General features: G+C 40.2%; 1 protein-coding gene across 1 annotated transcript; it reads left to right on the forward strand.

The window, feature by feature from the left end:
* The first annotated feature begins 488 nt into the window (after nucleotides 1-488).
* Nucleotides 489-22,894, forward strand: UBE2D3 (ubiquitin conjugating enzyme E2 D3). Its single transcript, XM_063422157.1, has 7 exons — nucleotides 489-1,165; nucleotides 15,375-15,438; nucleotides 15,524-15,555; nucleotides 17,963-18,040; nucleotides 18,876-18,981; nucleotides 20,331-20,424; nucleotides 22,018-22,894. Exons 1-7 carry the CDS (start codon nucleotides 1,142-1,144, stop codon nucleotides 22,061-22,063), a joined length of 444 nt encoding a protein of 147 aa, XP_063278227.1. The 5' UTR covers nucleotides 489-1,141; the 3' UTR covers nucleotides 22,064-22,894.
* Nucleotides 22,895-23,428: the final 534 nt, after the last annotated feature.

Here is a 23,428-nt window from a genome sequence, read left to right on the forward strand (position 1 = left end):
TTATGATTTTAAAGGTCACTTCCAATTCTGATGATTATATGATTCTCTTTGATGCGTCTGGCCCTTGTACTGACAGCCCACATCACTATATCTTCCCTTTGGTGATGTTTTTTCGCCTATACTGAGACACTTGGTTTGGTATCCTCGTGTGTGTCGATATGCCACTAAAAGGAAGTATCCAGGCCCCTTACCCTCAGACCAGGCCCGTGCTCTTCCTGGGCAAGAGCAGAGCTTTAGCTTCGTCACTCGCACCGCGGCGAACGGTGCAAATCCCATCGAGCCGGGGCTCCCGCGACAGCCGTGCCCATGGGAGCGCAGGTTCCTCCCAGGCGCCAGGACGGCCGAGCCCCGCTCCAGCCACTCGGGCGCCGGGGCGAGCGAGGGTGCCGCGTTCCCGCCGGGCGGTGACCCCTCCGCGGCGCTAACAGACAGCTGACGCGCGGAGGAACACCGCGCCCGCGTCAGCCGGCGGACCTAGATCCGGCCGCTGCCGCCATTTCGCGGGGAGGAGGGACCCGCCGTCAGGGGTGCGCGCCCGCCGCCGAGCTCCGGAGCCCGCCTCGACCCTCAGGAGCCGCGGGCAGGAAGAGGCGCACAGCGCTCCCGAGGCGGCGGCGCCCGCAGGCAACCCCAGAACCTTCCCTCCCTTCCCTGCCCCGCCCGTTCCCCCTTGGCCCCTCCTTTCGGCCCTCGGCCCCGCCCCCTGGAGCCGTTGGCGGCGGCGTGCCGGGCCCGGCCCCGCCTCCCTCCCTCCCGCGGCGTCCGGGCCTGGCCAGCGGCGGCAGCGCGGGGCTCTCTCGCCCTTCCTCTCTCGCTCTCCCCTGGGCGGGCGGCGCCTCTCGGCTCTTCCCGCACCTCGCACCCTCTCCCGGCCGTGACGGGCGGCGGCGGGCGGAGCGCTCTCCCGGCAGCCTCACGGCCCCGCTGCCCGCAGGCAGGCAGGACTTCGGGCGGCCGGCCGGTCGGGCGCCCCCCCGGCTGTTTCCGGAGGAAGGAGAAGAGCAGCTGCCCCCTCCCCCCTCTCCGCCTTCCTCCCCGTTCTCCTCCTCCTCCTTCTCCTCCTCCTCCTCCCTCCCGGCCCCCCGAGCGGAGCGCGCAGTCACCCCGGCGCGTAGACGGGCCCGGCACTCGCACACACACAATGGCGCTGAAACGCATCAACAAGGTGAGTGAGCGCCGCGGCTCCTCCTCCTCCCCCGTTCCCCCCCCCCCCCCCCCCCCTTCACCGCTTCGCCCTTCTTTTTATTGTTATTTTTTGAGTGTTTTTTCCTCCCCTTCCTCCATCGCCTTTCCCCCCCCGGCTCGCCCCTAGAGGAGACGGGCGGCGGGGGGAGAGGCGGGGGCTTGAGAGGCCGGGAAGCGGCGGCTCCTTCCGGCGGGGCCGCGGCGCGGCTGTGGCGGCGAGGCCGCTCTCTCCGGGCCTGAGCTCAGAGCTCGGCCCTGGCCCCTTCCTGAGGGCGGCGGCTGGGGGCCGTCGGAGAGAGGCAGTTCTCGGGGCTGCTCGGATGTCAGCACAGCCCGGGGTCGCTGCCTCTGCCCTTCCGCCGAAGCCGGCCCGGATGGTGCCGGCCCATGTGTGGCGGGGGTTTCGGCGGTATGGCGGCGCTGCCCGGGGCAGCAGCTGGGCCCCTCGGCCGGCTTCTCCCCTCTGCTGTGCAACTTCTCTCCCGCATTGTAAGATGGCGGCGGGTCCGCCTGGCCCGGGCGCTTTCCGGGATCCTTCGCGTTCCGCAATAACGCGGCACGGACGCACGGAGCGGCCACCGCGGTGCTGCCCTCGCCCCGCAGTTGCCCCTCTCCGCTGCCCCGGGGCCCTCCGGAGCCCCGGGGATCCGTTGCCCGTCCGGGAATCGCTTTCCCCCGCGCCCGGCGGGAGCGCGCTGCTCGCCGCCGCCTCCCCCCCGGTTGCACAATCGGAGCCGGGTGGAGCAACTTCGCGGCGGCTAACTCGGAAAAAATGCCGAGGTGATGAAAGTTTGTTGGTTTAGTTTTGGTGGTTTTTTTCTTCCCCTCTTCCCTCTTTTCGGTCTTTTGTTTCTGTTTTGGGTTTTTTTTGATGGTGGTGGTTGTTTTTTTTTTTAATCTCTCCCAAGGTAAGAAGGCTCCTGGCGTGAAGTTCCCCCTAGGCAGGTTTAGGTTTTCTCGGCAGGTTTGAGAATTGGTGGGATGTAATGGCAAAACGCAATGAGAGCGCAGCGGCGTTACCGGGAAGTCGCTGTTGGTCTGTGCTCCTTCTTACGCGAGCTACGTGGAGCATTTACGTGCTTCAAGAGCTCAGAGGAGTTTCTTGGTCATCTCATAGCCTGCTAAGATGGCAGAACGTCAGTGTGTCCTGAAATCGGTGAATTTCGGTGCACAAAATATCTTTTGTAGACAGTGTGTAAACTTTATGCCGCCTGCTAGTCTCGCTTTAATTTCACGCAGTGCTTGTGGTCATAGTTTAGACAAAACGAGCAGTTTTGTAATGTTTCTAGTGAATGGATAGTACTGTTATCCTCGAAAATATTAAATCCATTCTAAGTAGCTTGCTGAATGGTTTGTCTTTGAATTATGGCTATGCTCTGGCAAGAATTTCAAAACAATTCCTTTTGAATCTGCCATCAGAACTTGTTCCCTGTATTAGTGGATGATATCACTTGAGTTGAAACACAGCTACTCCCTGGTATGCTTTGTCATCAACTCATGCTTATGAAACACGTTCAGGCGCTGCAGGTAAGAATTTATTGTCAAGTGTAAACCAAGACAAACCCTCACTTATGTAGTAATCTGGTGGTCAGAACCTGAGAACGATTCAGCGTGACTCTCGAACCAGTAAGTCATCTCTCTGACTTCAGCGTTTTGGCCTGTTGTGTACAGCCTCTTGTCCTGTATTGGTCCTTACGCTCTATTGCACTGTGTAGTAACAAGGTTCTCCCTTTACCCAGTGCAAGGGTTTAGGAATGGGAAGATAGTTGAGTTAGGGTTTTTTTCTTTCTGCTTTTTTCTGTGTGTGTGTTTGGATTTTTCTAATCAGTTTAATCACACCACACTACAAGATACATTTCCAAATTCACATGGAGTTTGTAGTTTGGATTTTTATATTTCCAAGCTTGGAAAGTGAACTTTTATTTGTGGAAAGAAACCATTCTTTGCACGTTTCTTTCTTTCCTCTACTGGTCTTCAGTACAAATGTTTACAGGGGCTGATGCTGCATAAAAAAATAGCAGGGCCAGTTCTGTAACAAAATGGCTGTGAATATAATTTTAGTATTTTTAACCAGTAAAGCCCAGAGAGAACAGCATTGTCACTGGTAAGCTGGGATTCCATGTCTTGTAATTGTAAGATCACAGATCAGACCTTGGAACTCTGCCTCCTTGTAGTATGTCTTTGGCAGTAGACGAGAACAGACTGAAGAAAAACCAGGACCTCAGAACACTGTAATCACACATAGCTGATTTAGTTTGTGTTATTACTTGTCAGGACAAGAATTCATTGTCTCCTGCAGCAGATGACATCCTGAATGTACCCGTGAAGATACTTTCAGTCTGTTTGGCTAACTTCCTCTTTCTAGACTTGACCTATCAAGCAAAATAATGTTTTTCATTATGTTGAGTAAACTAGACTTTGAGACTCTGTGTGTGTGTGTGTGTGTGTGTGTGTATCTTTAATCTGAAGTCTGTTAACACATTCAGAATACAACCAGTCTTAAGACATAACTGGCCAATTCTACTTCTGATTTGAAAATGAAAGTAAACGAGTATTTATGTGTTGGGTTTATGTGTCTGCTTCTGGAATACCCTGTATAAAGCGCTCCCCAAAACTGAAGTAGTTGTCAAGTACACAGCCAGTTCCAGAGAGATTATTGTTATGCTGGAGTTTGTCATGACATCAGTGCCATCTGCTCTGGGGGCAGCTTGTGTTCAGTTGGCAAAACTCTGTCCTTGATATGGCTTGCTTTGCAGTTGTTTTATGATAACAAGCAAGTTCTCTTCCCATGGCATAACGTGAACCTGCGTCTTAAAATTGAGTGTTTTATTTCCTGAGGATGAAATTTTTCCCCTTTTTTTTTCCTCCCCAGAATTATCAAGAAATTTGTGTTGATTTATGAGCATGTATCTAAATGCTTGGTGCATGCTGTGGCACATTGTCTTGGTCTGAAGTGTCAGCGGTGCCTGCTAAAAACACATCCTGTATTTGCTGCAGCATGCTGGAGCTTCCGCTTCAAAGGATGTTGATCTGGTAGCAGGGAAGCATTTATGTAGGAGTAGGGAATCAGGAATGTAAAATTTGGAAAACTTGGAAATGTTACATCATCGGTACACGTCCATTTTATCACTGCTGTATGCATCCGTTAAAGTGAGGTGATATAAGTGGCCTAAGTGATCTTGATAGGTTAAAAATAGAATTAATACAGGAGATGTATGCATGAAATGTCTTGTCTGTGTAATCTTCAAGAAAGCTTGTACCTGCTGTGTTTTATGACTGATTAAGAATAGCACAAGCTAGCATCATTATACTGGAATAATTTATTAGAAAATTTTAAGTGGAGTTTGCAGACTGGAAGCTAAAGGCTGAAGGTGGCAAAACCATTTATTGCTACTTAAGTACAGATAGATGGCTTCCTTTGACACCGGTGGAGACTGCATAACCATTTTCTCTGGCTATAGCCTCCAGCACTGTTCCTAGATGTACAATAAATTGCAACTTAAACCCCCCTTCTCCAGATGCTCATACTAAGAAATGCTGCTAACCCTGGAAATACAGTATTTTTCAGAGATGAGGTGTGATGTGCATCAGTGAGGACTGCATGGAAATCTGCATTAGTTTAACCTACAATGAAGGGTTACAAAGCCTGCTTATTACTTTATTTTTAAACGGCTTCTTTTTTCTTTTGAACTTGGTTTGAATTTTAAAAAAACCTGTAATAAAGCTGGTTGGAATTAAGTTTTCTTCTCTGGATGAAACCCACAACACTTTCGCAGGCAGTCTTGGATTTTGTTTGCTGGGCTTATTCAAAATAGTTGAATAACTAGAAGTTATGTGATTGAACTCATGCTTTGAATGAATGTCTAGAAATAAGTCTGGATTTGTGTGTTTAGGATCTCAGAAAGTTAAGATAGCTAGTTAGCTAACAAAATTGAGTTGGTATGCTTTAAACCTTTGTAATTGCTTTCTCAATGTACTGAATTACCTTTTTTACTGTAATTTCACCTTAACTATTGTGAATATCCAGGGCTAGACTAAGCCCTGCCTTGGGTGAGTAATTCAGCACAACTATTGCACTCAGTGGTAGGAAGGGTCACATTGGGCCAGAAGGCAGTGGTTGGTTTTTAAATCATGATGCTGCAGTAATGGAGTTTGGGAGGCCCTAGTATTGAAGAACTTAAATGTTTTTTTAAGTCAGAATAAAATATTTAGCATTAGATGAAAGCTTTCATCTCCTAAATTTTCTTCACGATTTAGCTTATCCAAATAGAAATTACATTTCTACTATGAAATAATTTTCATTAAAGTGAAAATAATGGTTTTTTTAATTGGGTAGGTCTGGTACTCTGTATTTAAGACCAGCATTTATTAATAAAGTATTGGATGTATTTTAAGAGCTGGTCATTTTTTTATGAGAGAGGAAAACTGATGCTTCCTCAGCTAGAAAGTTTGGACTGCGATAACTTAAAGATTTCTCTTATTAATTGAACACAGTGGTTGTGAAGTAAGTTCCCAGTCAGCATGGAACTTTAAATGTGTGCATTGGAGTGGGAAGAGAAAAGGGATTGTTATCTCACTTAAGTGAATTACAGAACTTCAGAGATCATTATTCCATTAGATGGGTACTTCTTGCATACTTTCAAAGATTCCTCCAGTGTATCAGGAATTTAGGTGGCATAATGTATACAGAGTAAAAAAGTTGGCCAGCTCTTATGATCTTTATGATCATTCCAGCTTTTAGCAGTCTGGTTTTGAAAGTAAGTCTGTGCTTTTGCTGTTATTCCTAGTGTGAGTTTCTTCTACAGAAGGCCTGATGTGGAACTCCATGGAACAAGCTCCCTTCAGCTTCCTGCCCAGTCTGTAACTAGTCGTCTGAGGCTTTTCTCTGAGCTCGTGGTTAACGAGTAACAGAGTGGAGAAGGATGTATAAACAGCTGTAAGCAGCAGCTGTGGGGTACTGAGCACGGAACTGTCTCTTGCCAACAGCATCTCTGTAGTCCTCGTGGAGCCCAGTTCCAGCCTGGTGTTATCCCCTATCTATTGATGAGTTCTCTGCATCCACTGGGTTGAACTGTTGGAGGAGAGAGAGGATGTAGGTTCTTAACCTTCCCTGAGATGTCAAGTGACAGCTGGTAAGGAGGAGTGGGAAAAGGTTGAGCTTTTGTGGCATTCAGATTAGGGCATTGATATGTCATCTCTGAGAAATCTTTCTGTTGCAAATATGGTTTTGCCAGTTTAACTGTCTGCCCTCTGCTCTTTTGTAGATCCCTCCCCTGTGCATCAGAGCTGGCAGATGGGAACTTGTGGTCTGCACTGGAGCATTAGTTCTGATCTCTCAGAATAAGCTGAATTTTGTTGGTGGTTTTAGGCTAAGATGCTATAGCTTACATTGGAAGGGCTGAGTTACAGACATTCTTTGCTGTGATTCATTTGATGTAGTAACCTGACAGTAAAATATGCAGGAAAAAATAATTAAGAAATGAAAGCAGCAATGTGAATGTGTGTGTGTATATATAACTGCAGTCAGTAGTGCATTTTTAAATGTGGTTGCTTTTTGTCAAGTCGTTTTTATCAGAATAGAGTCTTAAATTTTTGAGTTGCAAATACTTGACAGTTTTGTAAACTTTGGAATATACATTTAATGCCTCAAACTCTAAATGGAAAATGTTGGAGATTTAAAAGAACAACCAACAAAACCAGTTTCTCTTCACTGGTCTTCTATAGAGCACTGATCTGATTAAATGTGGTATAGTTGTGTTGGGGAAACTTTGCAAAAAAAAATTAGTTAAAATTATGTTCATAAGTTTAAATTAGTGTTTATGCCTTTGGCAACTCTTTGTGAAATACTTGAATGTATACAAGGTTTAATACTGAAAAATGGAGCATTGCAGGATTCAGGACTGAAAGCTAAATAGATTTGGGGATTTTTACCAACAGTAAACTTCAGTATTCAATCTTTGTGTAAAGGAAGCCTTTGCTCTGAACATCATCGCTTTGAGACGTGTGATACACCAGACATCTTCATGATCTCCTGTAGTTTTTTGTACTGTGATTGTGATGGGTTTTTATTACGGTCTTAAGGAAGCAAGATAAGAGGATTGTGGTGTGTTTTGCAAATTTTACAGCCCAGTAGAAAAAGGTGACCAACATTTAAGTCTTTTCACAAGCATCTGGACACCAGAGTTGCAAGCTGAACTGAGTGCAGATACTGAAGTGCTTTAGGTCTTTCTGATGGGAAGGCATGAAGATTGTATTAAATGTTCAGTTAACTTTTTAGTGGGCTTTCTCTGTAACCTAGACTTATGTTGGCCAGGTATTCATCACCTCTGTGAGCCCTTCTAAGTTTCTGATAAATACAAATACTGTTTAAAGGCAGTACTTCTCAACCTTTGTTGGCCTGTTTGAGAAGTAATGCCACAAAATTCTCTTAAAAATTCTCTTAAATGAGATAAAGGCAAAGGTTGTTTTTTCTTTTAATCTTAACTTTAATTTTTTCTTGCCTTGAATAATATAGGAGGATCTCCTGAATTACTGTTTGCTACATGAACAAGACCCCCTTCCACTCCCCTACTGCAGGATGCAGTCTGCTCATAAAGATGCTTTGAAACTTTTTATTTTTTAAAAAAGTACCTCATTTATTTTTTAAGATCCATCTGTACATCGCTGTTCTCTAGATAGCTAAGATGGAACTCAGCTGTAAGAGCAGTTGTACTCCAGATAGTTTGTGCTTTGCTTTGTGGTGGTTGGTTTAGTTTTTTACACTGTTGTCTTGTGTGAGTTTGTTTTGTCTGTAATTGTACCTAATCTCATAGACTGGCCCTTAGAGCGATTATGAAGGGTACTTACAGAAATAGCATCATATGATAGGGTAACTGTACGCTGTGTACAGGCAGTGTAGTCAGTCCCACACAGTTGTGTCCATAGCATACACCTTTGTGGTATATTGTAATAACTTTCACATGCATCTTTGTATTCATACAAAATATGGACTGGTGAAAGTCAAGACAGTTTTTTAAAAAGGAGAGCTGATTTTCAGTGTTTGTTAGGTTAATTAATACATTTCAGAATAATATATCAAGCTACTGCTGAACAGTGAAGTCACCGTGCTGATTACAGATATGGTGTTACTTGTTAGAATACTAATTTGGTAACTTTCTGTTACACCTTCCTTGTTTTTTTGAGAATGTAGAGAATTCTTGTAGCTTTTCAGGAAGTGCAGAATGACTGATGTTATGCCCCACTGAGACCACTTGTCATTTCTGCAGAACTTTTCCTGCACACTGCCAGTCTCCAAAGTTGTTGTTTGTGCAGTCTTGGCAAGTGCTGGGAGTCTTCTGTCACGTGGAGCGCAGAGTGTACAGGTGCCACTTCTGGTTATGTGTCAGATGTTGGTGGCTGAGGTTCTGCTCTAAGTTACTATGCCCTCAACAAGCCGAAGGGCAGCATGTTGGGAGATCCTTGCATAATGCTGACAAATTCCGGCATCTAAGGAGTATTAAGCCAGCATTTGTGTGAAAATGTCTAGCACAGTGCTCAAATCGCATTTCTGAAAGGCAGCCATCAGGACAGAGTGCCTTACTTTGAGTATAAACCTCTTTCCAGCTGCATCAGTTTGCATTTGTCTGTACTGAATTTCATCAGTCCCTGTGTTTCCCAGTCAGTCTGTTTAACTTAGCAAGGTGCGTCTTGGTGTTTCTCGTGTGGCCTTGTTTATACTAGTTGTCCCCTTCTTTGAGGGGGCAGCATTGTAGTCCTGGGTTAGAGAACCAAAGATTACTGTGTCTCTTGCAGGAAAAAACTCCCAAGGGAAAAAGCATGCTAAGTTTCAGTGTTGGATATTCAAAAGCTTGGAAATGGCAGAATTAAAATACCCAGCCATCACTGAAAGACTCGATATTTAACCAGTGCTTCACTTCACACTTGCCCCTTCAATGTACTTCAGCCAATGTATATGTAGCCAGTGTACTTTAGCCAATGTAGAACGAGGACTGCCTCATTCTACATTGAGCATAGGAGTGTTCTAATAAACTCTGCTGTTTTCAGAGTATGGTAATTGTTATAATACCTCAGAATTCATGTGTGTTAAGCATCAGATTTTCCTCATCTTGAGTAAGACAGCTTCTGTGGTTTGGGTTACTTTAGGGGAAGCAAACTGTACTTGTGAGTTCAAAGCTCAGCTACAGGTGTGTAGTTGCCTCCTTTTTTTTTTTAAGTTTGTTCTGAAAGCCTATTTAGGGAGTGACCAGGAAAGCAAAGTCTGTGACTGCATTCCTTTTCCAGTTGGATCTATCCGATCTACTCAGCAAAACATTGGAATAAATAGAGAGCCATTTTAGTTGCAGTAACTCTGAAATGTCCCAAAAACCATTACCTGCATTGTATACTTTCCAGATTTCAGAACAGATGAGAACAGCTGTAGACAATACTCTCATTCACAAAGGGCTTGTGTACTGAAAGCTAGGTTTTTTGAAGAGATAGTAGATAGTCACCTGAGTAGTTTGTATCACAGTCCAAGTACACAGAGTGATTTAATTACAGTGGCACAGCAGTCTGGCATTTCCTTCCTTGAGTGCGAGGCTTAAAACATGAATATTTCAATGTTTGTCTTTTATTATACCATGATGATATTATGGCTAGACACTGCACAAACAGGCTGAAAAATCCATTACTAAGGACTGGAGGGAGAACCATGAAAAATAGAAGCAGAATAATCAAAATGGGGAGAATCACAACTGTTACATTCCTACGTGTGTTTTGGGTTTCTTAAAAACTTTTCAGTAACTGCTTTTCATGTGTTTTCTCTGCGTAGTTGCTCTAATGTCCTTTTTTTAATCAAGAGGAACCTACATCTTTCTGTATTTTGCACTGCCATTACACATTGCTTTTATCGATTTATTATTTGCCAAAAGGCCAGCTTGTTTGAAACTGATAATTTTCTGCTGGTAACATCTGTTTTGTCATGTCTTTCCATTGCTTTCTTACTCAGCTTAGAAATCCACATTCAGTGTCCTTACAAACTGTTATTTTCTGTTTCCAGGTGTAATTAATTTCCATGCTGAAATGTACGTTTCTAATGCAGGTGTGTGGGATGAGGCAGTAGTTCTTTGCTGCTTGACACTTCTTAATCTTCAAACAGGCTTAAACGTTCTTCCCCTCTCTTTATAGCTGCTTCCAATCCTTCCTTTTTTTAAAGCTGTTTTCACCTGTGAGCTAATGAGTAAGACTAATGCAGTGATGAATTTCTGGTTGCCTAGAGTTTGAAATACCCTGTTTTACACATCATTAGACTAGCAGTCAAGGTAATAAATGTTGATTTTTTTTTTGATTGGCTTAAGTATTCTTTTTTCTCTTTGTCCTTTGGGGGGTGGAGGGGGGTGGGGTTTGTATGTGTGTGTGTGCACTGTTGTTTGGTGGGTTTTTGTGTTGTGGTTTGTTGATTTATTTTTTAACTTCTGATTTAATGTGTATTATCTTTCATGTCTTCCAAGTTATTTTCTGTTAATGTAAAGCAAAATAACCCCTCTATGCTTTCTTGAGTACAAATCAGAAAGCTGCAATGTGTAATTTTAACAAATACTTGTCTTATGAACCACTATTAAATGTAACTGTGAGTTAAGGCCTGTGGAGGACAATCTTCAGTCATTCTGGTAGGAGTGATCTTCTGTCACTGTGTTTAAGTCAGCTGTTACTATCATTACAAGTAAGGCCTGGTTATTTCCAGCTTAAACTAAAAGAATGTAGTAGTGCCACAGGGAGTATGGAATCTGACGAATGGGGAGGAACTGGTGCAGATCCTGCAGTGCTTGGTACCTTGCAAGAAGGCAGCTTGGTAGGCACCAGGCTGTCATTTCTTACAGAATTTTCTGGGACCTGAAAACTCCTGTTTTCTTGTTCATGCATATTTGGATGAGATATCCTTTGTCAGTCTTTAAAGTTTCTTCATTCTTTAAATGGCTTCTGTAATCTTTTAAATAGCTGGTAGGGGGTACTTGTTTAAGGGGGGTTTTTTAGCAGCTTCTGTCAAGAAGAAGAAAGATACTTCTGGTTTTATTATAGGATCATAGTCCTGCATTTGCACTCACATGTCAACGTTTCAAATCTTCACTTGCAGCATAAGCGATATTTTGTATGTTAGTTATGATTAAGTTGCTGCAAAACAAGCAGGTTAGTTAGCTTTTTTATAACCATTCTTCTGGAAAGTACTGGTGTGTATTTTTTTGTTAGCTTTCTGATAAATGTATAGTGAAAGAGAAGGGAGCAGACAAAAAATGGAATTCAGTGAAACTGGATCTTGCTAGAAAGCTAATGTGAAACTGGCAGAAGACAAGGGGGCTGAATTTGTCTTAGACCAGATCTGTCTGTCGCAGTGATGGGTATTGGTGCGTGCTTTCTATTGACCTCCGTTTTCTGAAACTCTCTTGCAGAACTGCACATGTATTCCTTGTCTGTGTTACACTGCTGTTATCCTCTGACAGTAGCATTGGTGCTTACACTTTTAACAGTGTTCTAGTCTATAAAATGCTGAGTGATTAACTGTCCATAAGGAGAGGTAGGGACTATCACACTTTATATTTGGAAACTGGGACACACAGTGTCATGCTGGAGCTGCACCGGAAGCCTCTGGCAGTGACAGAGACTGCTGGTCACTGTTGTAATTCAAGACTAAGACTTTCCAATAGGTGCATAATGTGTCACTCCTTACCAAATTCGGTTTATTGTTTCTATATAAAGTCACATTTGCTGCTTGGGAATTTTGTTTTGGTTTTTCTATTCAGCCATGTCTGAAGTGAAAAACTGTAACAACCAATTTCAGGAAAATGTGAGTTCCAATTTGAGGATTTTTAAGAAAATTTGGAATGTAGGTTAATATGCCTTGAGAAAGGGAAAGCACTACTGAAACCATGTTAACAAAAAGAAGCAAAGTTGGAGAAGTACGTATGGCAAAATGAATATGAGAAGCAGAAAGCTCTTACATGTAAAAACATTAGATTAAATACTAATTTGTTACAGAATTGTTACCCTTGATTGCTAAGCTGAGAAAGTAGATTTGTATTTATATTGCTGAGTGGGAAGCTTTAAAAAAAAAAGCTCCTTCCTTTCCTTGAACAAAATGCTTCAACTGCACTCCAGATCTCACAGCCCACGTGCCTCTGCTTGTTCAATTTCCAGTTATTCCAGTTTGCCTGTTGTGTTCAGTAGAGTTGTAGCTTTCAGAAGGAGGTACTTTCTAAAGTTACTAAGAACTTTCCACTCCCTTGTTGGAAGAAGCCTCCCCCCTTTGTGTAGGTAGATATGAAGTGTCACACAACAGAGAGATTAAGTCAGTCTGGTGTTACTGTGAACCTGGGCTTGCTTCATGTTTGCCCAAATTCTTCTACAGCCCTTCACACTCTCCTGAAGCAAACAGCTTTATTACAGACTTTTCTGACTGTAGTACCCTGGAGAAGCAAATAAAAGAGAATGTGCCACCTCAGCTTTCTTCCCCCAAATTTAGTGGGTGAATTACTTGCTCTGTGGGTGAAATGCTAGCTGGTGTATCATTTGTTCCCAGAATTATCCGTATATTGAACTCCTTTGATTAGTGCAATTAGGGTGGGGTTTTTTTAACTGAAGTGTTTTAGACTAGACAAAACTTTAGTCCTTTTCATAATGAAGGTCACTGCTACTTTATTACCTTGACCAGTTCAAGTAGTGAAAAGGAGTATAGACATAAATTTTGAAATAATTTGAGTCTGGAATATTGAAACTCATTTGTTTCAGCTTTTAAATTACTTTTAGTATTACCAAAGGGGTTTTTGCACCAATATTTCACTGGAAATTACCAAATTTAATTTATGTCTTACATCTGCAATTACTTTTCCTGGTTGAGTTATTGATGTTGAATTACTAATTTTCCTGCTGTGGTAAAACACCTATTTTTATCTTGAGTACTGAATTCTTGTTTCTCTGAAAATAGTAGTACCTTTTGAAGACCTCTCTAGTCCAATGCACGTATCTCTGATGGTCCAATTTATGCTGATCTTTTCTCATCCTTGTCTTCATGCTACTCAGTTTTGCAATTTTCATAAATGGCATGAACTTTTCACAGTTCTTAGTCTCTGTTTAAAAAAACCTTGACGATCTAAATATACTTCCACTATTAAATAAATCCAGTAATAACTGTACAACTGCATTAAAACAATAACATTTCTGTCCTTCTGCTTATTCTATTGCTATAGCTTATTTCAAGGGACATGATATCTTTTTTCCTCTCAGATTTTGGAAATGATTGATCATTCTTAGAACTGGAAAATACATTTTGATGAGAAATAAGCCTGACTAACAAAACCTGCTGTATTTGTTAAATGGAAAAAACCCCCTAAGAATTAAAAAACCCCTTTCTATCTGAAGCTTCTTCTACATTTATTGTTTGCCTTTACATGGGTAACATAAATCTAAGTTAACAATTTTTTCTGGAGGATAATGAACAAGATATGGACCTAAGAAGTGATACTAAATGCAGAAATAAGTCTGTTACCAGGCCCCCCAGTAATATCTGGAGAGTGTAGCAAAATGCAGTCTAAATGCATTTACTGTGATGATCTGGAAAGAGCTGTTGCCACACTTCTTCGAACAGCAGCAGTGAAATGAGCCGTACTGTTAACTTCAAGACTGATAGGGTTTGATTTTGTAGAACAGTCAGATGCCAGTGCAAAATGGAAATAATATTATTATTATTAGTTGGAAAATTCATCAGAATTAACATATGTGGGAGTAAGAGGAAATGTGGGACTAAATTTTCTTGGTGCCTGGAGGGAAGGGGATTTTTGTCAGCATTGGGTGATGTGGTTTTCTTGTTTGGTGGGGGTGTGATTGGTTATTCAGTTGTAATTATTTTCTTTAATTTTATTTTATTTTATTTTTATTTTTTTAATTTTTTTTTAAAGCGTATGGACTTGCACGTGTTGAAATGGTGTTATTCTTTCTGTGTTTGCAGGAGCTATCATCTTACCAAAGAACAAGTGTTTATGTTACAAGAAACATAAGTTGGTTTTTTCCCTCATTTTGTGTTGGCTTATACTTAGTAAATTTTTCTGAAGTGCTGAATTTGTGAAACTTAAAGGATGTACATTAGGATCTTCCCAGGCAAGAGTTAGCTGTCAGGTCCAAATATGCCTGTTTCCAGCATAATAGGTATGCCTGGCTTTCTTAAATGCCTGACAATGTTCTTGGTTGAATGGCTTGCAGGAAGAAAAACCAACTTGAGTGAAACTGTTAATGTATGAAAGAGGGGCTGAATATTATGCCTTTTCTCAAGACTTCTAGATACCTTGACAAGTGCAGATTTATGTATAGAAGCTCTTAAAGACCTTTTCAGAATCAAGGGAGAGCAGGGGAGAAAGAAGGTGGTTGTTACATGCTTTATCTGAAAGTGTAAATTTAATTTTAAGACACTGTTCAAACAAATGACTTGTGGAGCATTAAGATAATTTAATGGAGAGCTTCTTGGTTTCCTCAGTATTGTTATTGCACAAGGAATCCTCCATCTGAAATATCTGTTTCCATTCCTCTGTAATGGGGGAGGGAGAGAACTCTTCCTGCAGTTCAGTAATTTTTAATTTTAAAGGCATAATTGTTTTAAATGTAAATTTTAAAATAAAAAATACAGATATTTTGCCTGATTACAGCACTTGTCAGCCTCTTGAATTTTCTTGTCTCTTTTGATCTTTGTGAGGTACGTCCGTGGTGCAGGTAGTGGGTAAAGTGAAACCAATTTTCTGTGGCCTTTTTTTCTTGCAGTTCTTAGTTCTGATGTCATATGTTGCATACAGAGTGCTTCTTGTTTCATGAAGACTCACCAACAGTTTTCTCTCACTTCAGACTTCCTCTAGCTAAGACTGAGTTCTTGTAAATCTCAGTCAAAAAGTGATCAGACTTTGCCAGCTTAAGGCTTTGTGTCCTGCTTCTTTATTCAGCAGGAGTGTTTTCACAGTAGTGACATGGGTAAATTTGGAAAGGCATAGTCGTTGTAGCTGTTTACCTTCATAGCTGGTTTTGGTGGTCCTTTGTCTATTGCCAACATTTTTGATACTGATCGAGTGGTTCTTGAGAGTTATTAATAGCACATTCTTCCTTGTTTGTATATGGAAAAACTGTTTAAGGTTTTTTTCTAGACATGAAGTGAAAATTACTGTTTTTGTTTTCTTAAGGAGCTTAGTGACTTAGCCCGTGATCCTCCAGCACAGTGTTCAGCAGGTCCCGTTGGAGATGACAGTAAGTAACTTCAAGTTTTATGTTTTGTTCTACTGACTCAAAGCTTATCATTCCTAGATAATAACGTGGAGTTTTTCTTTTGTAGTGTTTCATTGGCAAGCCACAATTATGGGACCTGTAAGTATTCTAATTCTTGTGATGTAATATTAAATGAGTAGTTTCTACTGAGCAGAAAACTGGTTGGTTTTTTTAAAAAAGGTTTATTTTTGTTAACTTTTCTTATCCAACCTAAGTTCTAGAGGTCTTCATTACAGTAAAGGAAAATGAGGGAGGAGAAAAAACATACCAATTGTTTTGTTTTTGTGGTATTTTTACAAGGACATGTATTTCAGCAGAAATAATCTCTAGAGCAATGTTAGGTATTAATACTTAATATCTAGAAACTTGCTTGCATTTAATTTTTTCTGAAGTTTTAATCTAGCACGAGCTTTGTACTAGGACCTGGTACTGCTGTTAGGAGTTAGTTGGAATGTTTTTCTGTGGATCTTAGAAGAGAATCCTTATTTGGTGGTGTTGTAATGCTGAGATCTTGAATACTTTAAGGAATAGAAGGGGCAATAATCACTGAAATTAGGGGTTTCAGTTATGACTGGAGAAAAAAGTCAGTGTTAACTGTTCAGTAAGCAGTTGAATCCTGAATGGGACTTCTTCCTCATTAAGGAAGCCAAAACTTTGCTTTTGTTGAAAATAGCCTGGAAGCAATTCACATCTGAAGTTTTCTGGTTATCTGTATTTAAAAGACAAAACCTTCCGTAACTTGTGAAAACAAGCCTTTGGTGAGGCTGTGAAATAGGAATTCAGTATCAGTGTTGCTGAATGACCCTGGTTTTATATATAGCTACAAGTGTGGTATTAGGAGGTGGCTATTAGAGGTTCACTGGACTGAAAAATGTGTCTTCATCCTGAAGTACCTGGTCATCACTGATTGTAACTAGGTACCTCAAAAAGTTATTCAGTAACTAGATTCATGCTTAAATGGCAAGGAGCGTGGGGCACTGCACTGGGTGTGATGATTCTAATGTGGCTGGTGTCTGCATGGTCACAAGGTATTAAGCATTGGTTGAATTTAAATTAGGATTATTATTTTTAGTTTTCCGTTGTGGTTTAATAATGTACAGCTCCTTTTTCCCCCATGGGGTTTTTGTGGTGTCAGAAGGTCTGCATTCCTGTTTCCAGGTAGGGCAGTATCCTGACAGAAATGTGTCAGTGTGGTGTTAGTAGTTCTAATGCTGCTGTGGTGCTGACTTTAGTATTAGATAGGGATTGTAGAACCAATCATCTCGTCTTCAACCTCTGCAACAGGATATTGTCATCTTCCTGGATAGGTGTATGAGAGTGTGCTTTGGTTTAACACATTTTAAGGAGGAGTTTCTGTAATTGATAAAATGTATCCCTAGAATATGTCCAGTGAAAGAGTTGGTATTTTTTGGCTCCTCAAGGCCTCATATGGTATCTGTTGGCCAAATACGAGAGATTGTATCTTGATCACTAGGTTTCATCCAATAGGATAGGGCATAACCTACATGTTGAGGGTTCGAGTCCCCTGTCTTGTGTTCTAAATTTTCATTTTCTAGTATTTTAGTAATACATAGTTACTTTCTTACATTGGTCAAATGTTTTTGCAGTTGAGAATTCAATTTACAGATAACACAGAAGAGTATTGTGTATGCCTCAAATTTTTCAGGTTAAACAATGAAAGTGTTAGCTCTCGTTCAGATATTTAGTTGTAATCTCGAGTAAAAACCTTTTGCTTCTTCCTTCTTGTAGCTACTAACTTATACAATCCCTGTTTAGTCACTCCAGTTTTTTCTTCTGCTCACTATCATCTTTTTTTACTTCCACACGTTGCTTTACTGCTTATAGTTGACACCTGAATGAATTATCCCACTAATTTTTTCTTGGAGCAGGGAAATGTAAAATACTCTCTCATACTAGATTACAGTGAATTTCTAATACAGAAAAAGAGGAAAAATTCACTTGAATTATGATTATTCTTTTGTCTGTTTGGTTGTGCTGGTAGGATGGGTGGTTGAGGTTTTTTGTTGGGGTTTTTTTAAAGGAACAAGGATCTAGCTGTGTACTGATAGGTTTTCTGCAGGGCTGAAGCTAAGGACAGAATTTAGGAGGGAATGGGAGTCTGTGGCCGCTCTAAACATGGGTGATCATAACAAATAAGCTCCAAACATAGAACTGGAGGGTTTTGAATGTCATGGGACCCCACTCTGTTAACAATACTTCTCGGGGCTATCTTAGAAGCATTGGAATGCTTTTGCCCTGTAGTCCTGAGTGGATTGTCAGAGCTGCTGGGTTTTATGATGCATTTGGAGAGGTCCACACAGAAAAATGACATGTATGTGTTCTGTATTACTTAAAACTAAGAATTGAATTTTAGTTATATCTCAATTGTATTAGTGGATTAAACATTTTGGTTTAAACAAATTTCCTTTCCATTTATTTAAAACCAAGATCTTCAGTGATATTTAGTCCTAAAGATGATTGAAGAATTATTTGTTTGCTTTGACAGAACGACAGTCCATATCAGGGTGGTGTATTCTTCTTGACAATTCACTTTCCCACAGACTACCCATTCAAACCACCTAAGGTAAGTATTGCTGTCTCATTTGTGAAATTTGTGCTTTTTAAAGAACTGAGTATAGGACAGAAATTGTCAGCCTCTCTACTGTAGTATTGTCAAGTTCTTACTTCTTTTCAGGTGTTCTTAGAAACTGTTAGATGTCTGGGTCCTGTTCTGACTACCATAGGAATAGGTGTGTTAGCATATTCTTTATGAGCAAATCCATGTATGTAAATTCTGAATGTCTTGAAATATTTGGGTTCATTTCTGTTCTTAATTGACAGGAAAACTTTTCATTAGGTTTGTGTTACTATAATAGAATTCTTGACAAGGGGACTGTCACGTACTAGTAAAGCTGTTTGGATTGGTCTGTAGGAATGTGACACTGGGAGTGGATTTACTTGCTGAGTGCGTAAAATCAAGTGAAGGGGTTATTTGTTAAAAGTTTGGCAGTAATTGCAAAATACGCTCTTTTGGTAGCTTTATCATGCACTAGCTTTTCTTCCAATTTTCAGTCAATATGAAGGCGTACCCTTGGAGTGACTGCAGTGTCAGAAGTTCCTTAGCTCTGTGACAGCAGCGTTACTGTGGTTTAGGCACTGCTATTGAGTGTCTTCATCAAAGGCAGCTGGGATTAACATGCTCATACTTGCCCTCTCTCTGTTTGAGATAATGCCTGGTAGTGGGAGACTCAGAGCTGCTGGCTTGGGTGCATTTCCCTGAATTTGAAATAAGCAGTTTAACTGCTTAATCCTTTCCTGTTAGAGTAAATTGAATTGACGGACAGCTTAACTGAGAAGAGCGGGTGCAGTTATTGTGATAGACCCAAACACACTCTTCATTTCTTTGTTTTTTGTTGCAGGTTGCATTTACAACAAGAATCTATCATCCAAATATTAACAGTAATGGCAGCATTTGTCTTGATATTCTAAGATCACAGTGGTCTCCTGCTTTAACTATTTCTAAAGGTAACTTTTGTGAATGAGAATTTTTTCCATCTTGTGTTGAATACTATGCTGTAGCTTTGATTAAGTTCTTGACCATCTCTGATTTCTCTTAACTTGCCTTGCCTACCTCATTCAAGCCTATGTATTGCCAGTTTGATAGTACTGCATTTTTAATGGATTTTTTTTCTAACATTTTCTCTTATGTGGCTGTTTAAGGCCTTATCTGGCAACTTACTTACTTCAGTATTCTTAGCAGAGTTTACCAACTTGGGCCCAGAGGAATTTGCAGGCATTTGGGTTGAAATAGGCCTGTGTTGGGGTGTTTGAGCTAAGGCTAAGAAACTGCTTGTGTGGAGCTGCCCATGCACATACACATTAATATTAAATGAAAGATTAATTAAAAGTCTGGTTTTAATACTGAAATTTACATCATTTTTTCCTCCTGCCTAGAGTTACATGCAAAGTTCTATTGGCATATCTGAATAACTGTGGTAGATGAATAAATCTGTTATTGATACATACTACTTTCTGCCACAGTGCACTGGCATTGCATTATATTACTTCACGAGCTAACTTTACTGATCCTACTTCATGATGAATTGATCTTGTGTTGCAAGAGAAGATTTGTGGCTTTCCTCATTTTACTACAGTAAATAACAGATAATTCTCAAATATTTTCAAGATGATCAAATTGTTTTGCCTCAAAACCACTGGTCATTGTGGCTTTAAGATCCCTCAAAGTGCTCTTTTGTCTATTTGTGTATCTGAACTTGTAATTCCTGTCTGTCCAAACAAGCAGTTTGTTATTTGAATGTGGATTCTCTATGTTTTAATGCTTCACTATTTTCTTCTAAGGTTTCTGTGAGAGTAGAAGATTCTCCTCATAGTTGCCTTACAGCAGTGTTACTGACTTTTTTACATGTGTGGTTTTATCAGTGTGGACCAGGATATTCTTGCCTTATGTACAAAAAATAAATAATTCAGTCTGATTTAAAAACTAAAAACATAAATTTGCAGATTTTCTAGTTTTAGTGGTAAGAATCATGAATATGTTGTTCATCAGAGTACATAATGTGCTTTTGTTGGCTGCTATGTTATATCATAGTGTAGGGGACAACAGTGCTGTTCTCGTGTGTGTACTGACAGCTGTAAGTATTGGGAAAGAGGAAGCAAGTAGTTCTTAGAAGGCTTTAAGTTAGTCTGGGCTTTTTACTTAAGAGTGAATTATGAATTTATATTGGCTCTTTATCAGGAAAATACTTCCTAGGTTCTGTCCTGTGACAACATTGAGCTAGTGTAAAGATCCTTGCTCCATTGTTTCTGAGACTGCCATTCCTCTTTTGCTATTGAGAATACTTCTTTTTCCACAGTTCTCCTATCCATTTGTTCACTGTTATGTGATCCAAATCCAGATGACCCACTAGTGCCAGAGATTGCACGTATCTATAAAACAGACAGAGACAAGTAAGTATGGAATTGTACAAGACTGGTATTTTAACAGACTGTAAGAGTGCATTGTCCGACAGCAGTTGTGTTCAGTGAGCCTTTTGTGAGGATCTGAGATATAGAAAACTTGTGTGTTAAAGAAGTGACTGTGCATAATTTAAAAACAAAGGAGCTTAGCATCTTTGAAGTTGTGGGTGAAAGAGATTTATCTTTTTCTCACATGCATGGAAGTATTTTACAATATTTATATTGCCTTTTTTTTTTGCTTACCATGCATAAATCTAGTTAGAGCTTCATAATGAGGAAAAATTTTGTTGTTTTGATGCCTTTGTTCAGCAGCAACTTGGACTTAAATTTTTGATTCTTCCCTTGAAAATGGGCAGCAGAACTTCTTTCCCCATCTGTGTTTCAACAACTTTATTTTCCTTGGGTATCTTTAACATTTTGCACAGATAGAATTACGTGAAGCAGATTTTGGGGGGTTTATATATATTAATGCTAAATATATTTGTTCAATTAGGTACAATAGGTTAGCAAGAGAGTGGACAGAGAAATACGCTATGCTGTAGGGTAAGAATATTTGCAAATTATGGTGCATTTAACAAAATTGAAATTTGTCAGCACTTGGGTGCTGCATGCTCTGAGGCATTGGATTAACTAACAGATAATGGATGCACCATTTACTGAACATGAAAATTTAACAGCTTGATCTGTGGTTAGTGTGTAATGTATTGGCTAGTCACTGTTTCTCACAGATACTACTCTTGCATGGCCAAAAAAGAAAAAAAGTTAGTATGAAGTAATTACTGAGTTCTGAGCTAGATTGTCAACTGGTTCTGGTAAGTATTCACCCAGATTTTGTCAGAATTTGGTTCAAAGTGCCCTCGTATACAGACATGAGTGAATTCAGACAATTCACATTCCAGTTATTTTTATTAGCAGTGTCTGTCTTGTGGGTATAAACTAGGAGGTGTATGGGGATTATGTTCTGCGTGTATAGTTAATAATTAACTTCTTACTGACAAGCATGGAGTTAAGTGTTAACTAATTGTCAGGTCAGTTCCTGTGGAGGTAGTGTACTTTAAATAGTCTTTTAATGTCCTTTTAAAATTTTGAGCAGTATATTCATGTGAAAAGAATATTCAGTGCAATGAGATATTTAGTGTTGATTTTCTTTAAAATTGGAAATTTGACATTTGTATCCAGTGATACTATTAACCAAATAAATAACCAAATAATCTTTACTTATGGCATAGGATATACTGTAATCTTAACCTAATCTTAATCTTAATCAAAATACTTGCCTTGTTTATTTCATCCCAGATAATCTCTATTCCTTCTCTTTCAGTCATTTTTTTCATAACAGACTTCTAGAAAACTTGCTTGTCTTGAATTTAAAGCTTTTCCTAAAAACTTGAGAATATCTATCCTAGTTTGTCTAGGGAGGGAATTGTTCCGTTTTTTTGAGTTCAGCTGTCTTGGTACTGAAAGAGACTTCTCACAGTGTAAAAAGAATAGAGAGATGGGGATAAAATCATATTTAATCATAAACTGCTTGGGAAATTTTAATTTTCATGCTGATATTAATTCAGTTCCTGGTTTTGTCTACAGGTACAACAGAATATCTCGGGAATGGACTCAGAAGTATGCCATGTGATGCTACCTTAAAGTCAGAATAACCTGCATTATAGCTGGAATAAACTTTAAATTACTGTTCCTTTTTTGATTTTCTTATCCGGCTGCTCCCCTATCAGACCTCATCTTTTTTATTTTTTTGTTTACCTCCTTCCATTCATGCACATGCTCATCTGAGAAGACATTAGTTCTTCCAGCTTTGGACAATAACTGCTTTTAGAATCTGTAAAGTAGTTACACAAGAACAATTGCCCAAGATTCAGAATTTTTTTTAATGGAGCATGTGTATTATGTGGCCAATGTCTTCATTCTAACTTGGTTATGAGATTAAAAACAAACAAACATTCCTCACTGCTCTAACAGATACCGAAGATACTACCTGAAGGGGGGAGGGGAGATGGATGTTCAATTTTCTCCCATCAAAGAAATAACATTTCTGTAGCAACATCCATCTTGTTCCAAACTTTCCAGTGTTAGAGAACTGAGGTTTTATTATATACTTTTGCTCATAACTGACGTGTCTGGAGAATTGGTACTGAATCTATAGCATCAGCAGAACAGAAAATGTGATGTATCTTATGCATGTCAATAAAGGAATGACCAGTTCTTGTTTTACAGAGAATGGAAATTGGAAGTCAAACATCCCTTGTATTCCAAAATAGGGTTTAAGAACATTTTTGTAATTCATTTAAATTTTGTTAGGAGGCTTGGAGCTATTAGTTAATCTGTCTTCCAAAACACTGTTTAATATAGCACTGAATAAATGATGCAAGTTGTCAATGGATGAGTGATCAACTAATAGCTCTACTAGTAATTGATTTATTTTCTTCAATAAAGTTGCATAAACCAATGAGTTAGCTGCCTGGATTAATCAATATGGGAAACAAAATCTTTTGTAAACGCAAAGCTGGTTTTTGTATATACTGTTGGCATTTGCCTCATTGTTTAACATCAAATAATGATGTAAAGTTCAGTAGAGTGACTCTTCTGCCATTTTCAGTTCTAATGCTCAGTCTGTTGCAGGTTGGCACATTGCTCGGCCTGGTGGATGCAGAATTAATAAGCTAACATAGTCGTGTAGCTGTAGTAGGGGGCTGCACTTGGTGCTGGGAACCCAGCGTTCAAGGATGGACTTGGGACCCAGCAGATCTGAAGTGGTGTGTTGTGGAGATACTTCCTGATGCACCTGTGTTTGCTGACTGAGAACCTTTTTCTTCACCTTGTACACTTGACAACTGAAAGATCTTAATGTGGGGGGTAATGATGAGGCAAAAAAGTTATAAAATAAAGTACTGTTTTGATGTGGGAATTGTCATGAGGCTGTGTTGAAGTGACTTTACTATGTGGGATGTTTGTTACCATTGAAAAGGACTTGTTCAGCCATGCT

The sequence above is a fragment of the Prinia subflava genome, chromosome Z (assembly GCF_021018805.1).
Source record: "Prinia subflava isolate CZ2003 ecotype Zambia chromosome Z, Cam_Psub_1.2, whole genome shotgun sequence".
Lineage (NCBI taxonomy): Eukaryota > Metazoa > Chordata > Aves > Passeriformes > Cisticolidae > Prinia > Prinia subflava.

What these genes read in the sequence shown, in the direction of transcription:
- UBE2D3 (XM_063422157.1), top strand. Translation starts at nt 1,142, where the DNA reads ATGGCGCTGAAACGCATCAACAAG. An exon ending in AGGTCCCGTTGGAGATGACA is followed by an intron (nt 15,439 to 15,523) that starts GTAAGTAACTTC and finishes TTTCTTTTGTAG; the next exon opens with TGTTTCATTGGCAAGCCACA. An exon ending in TATAAAACAGACAGAGACAA is followed by an intron (nt 20,425 to 22,017) that starts GTAAGTATGGAA and finishes TTTTGTCTACAG; the next exon opens with GTACAACAGAATATCTCGGG.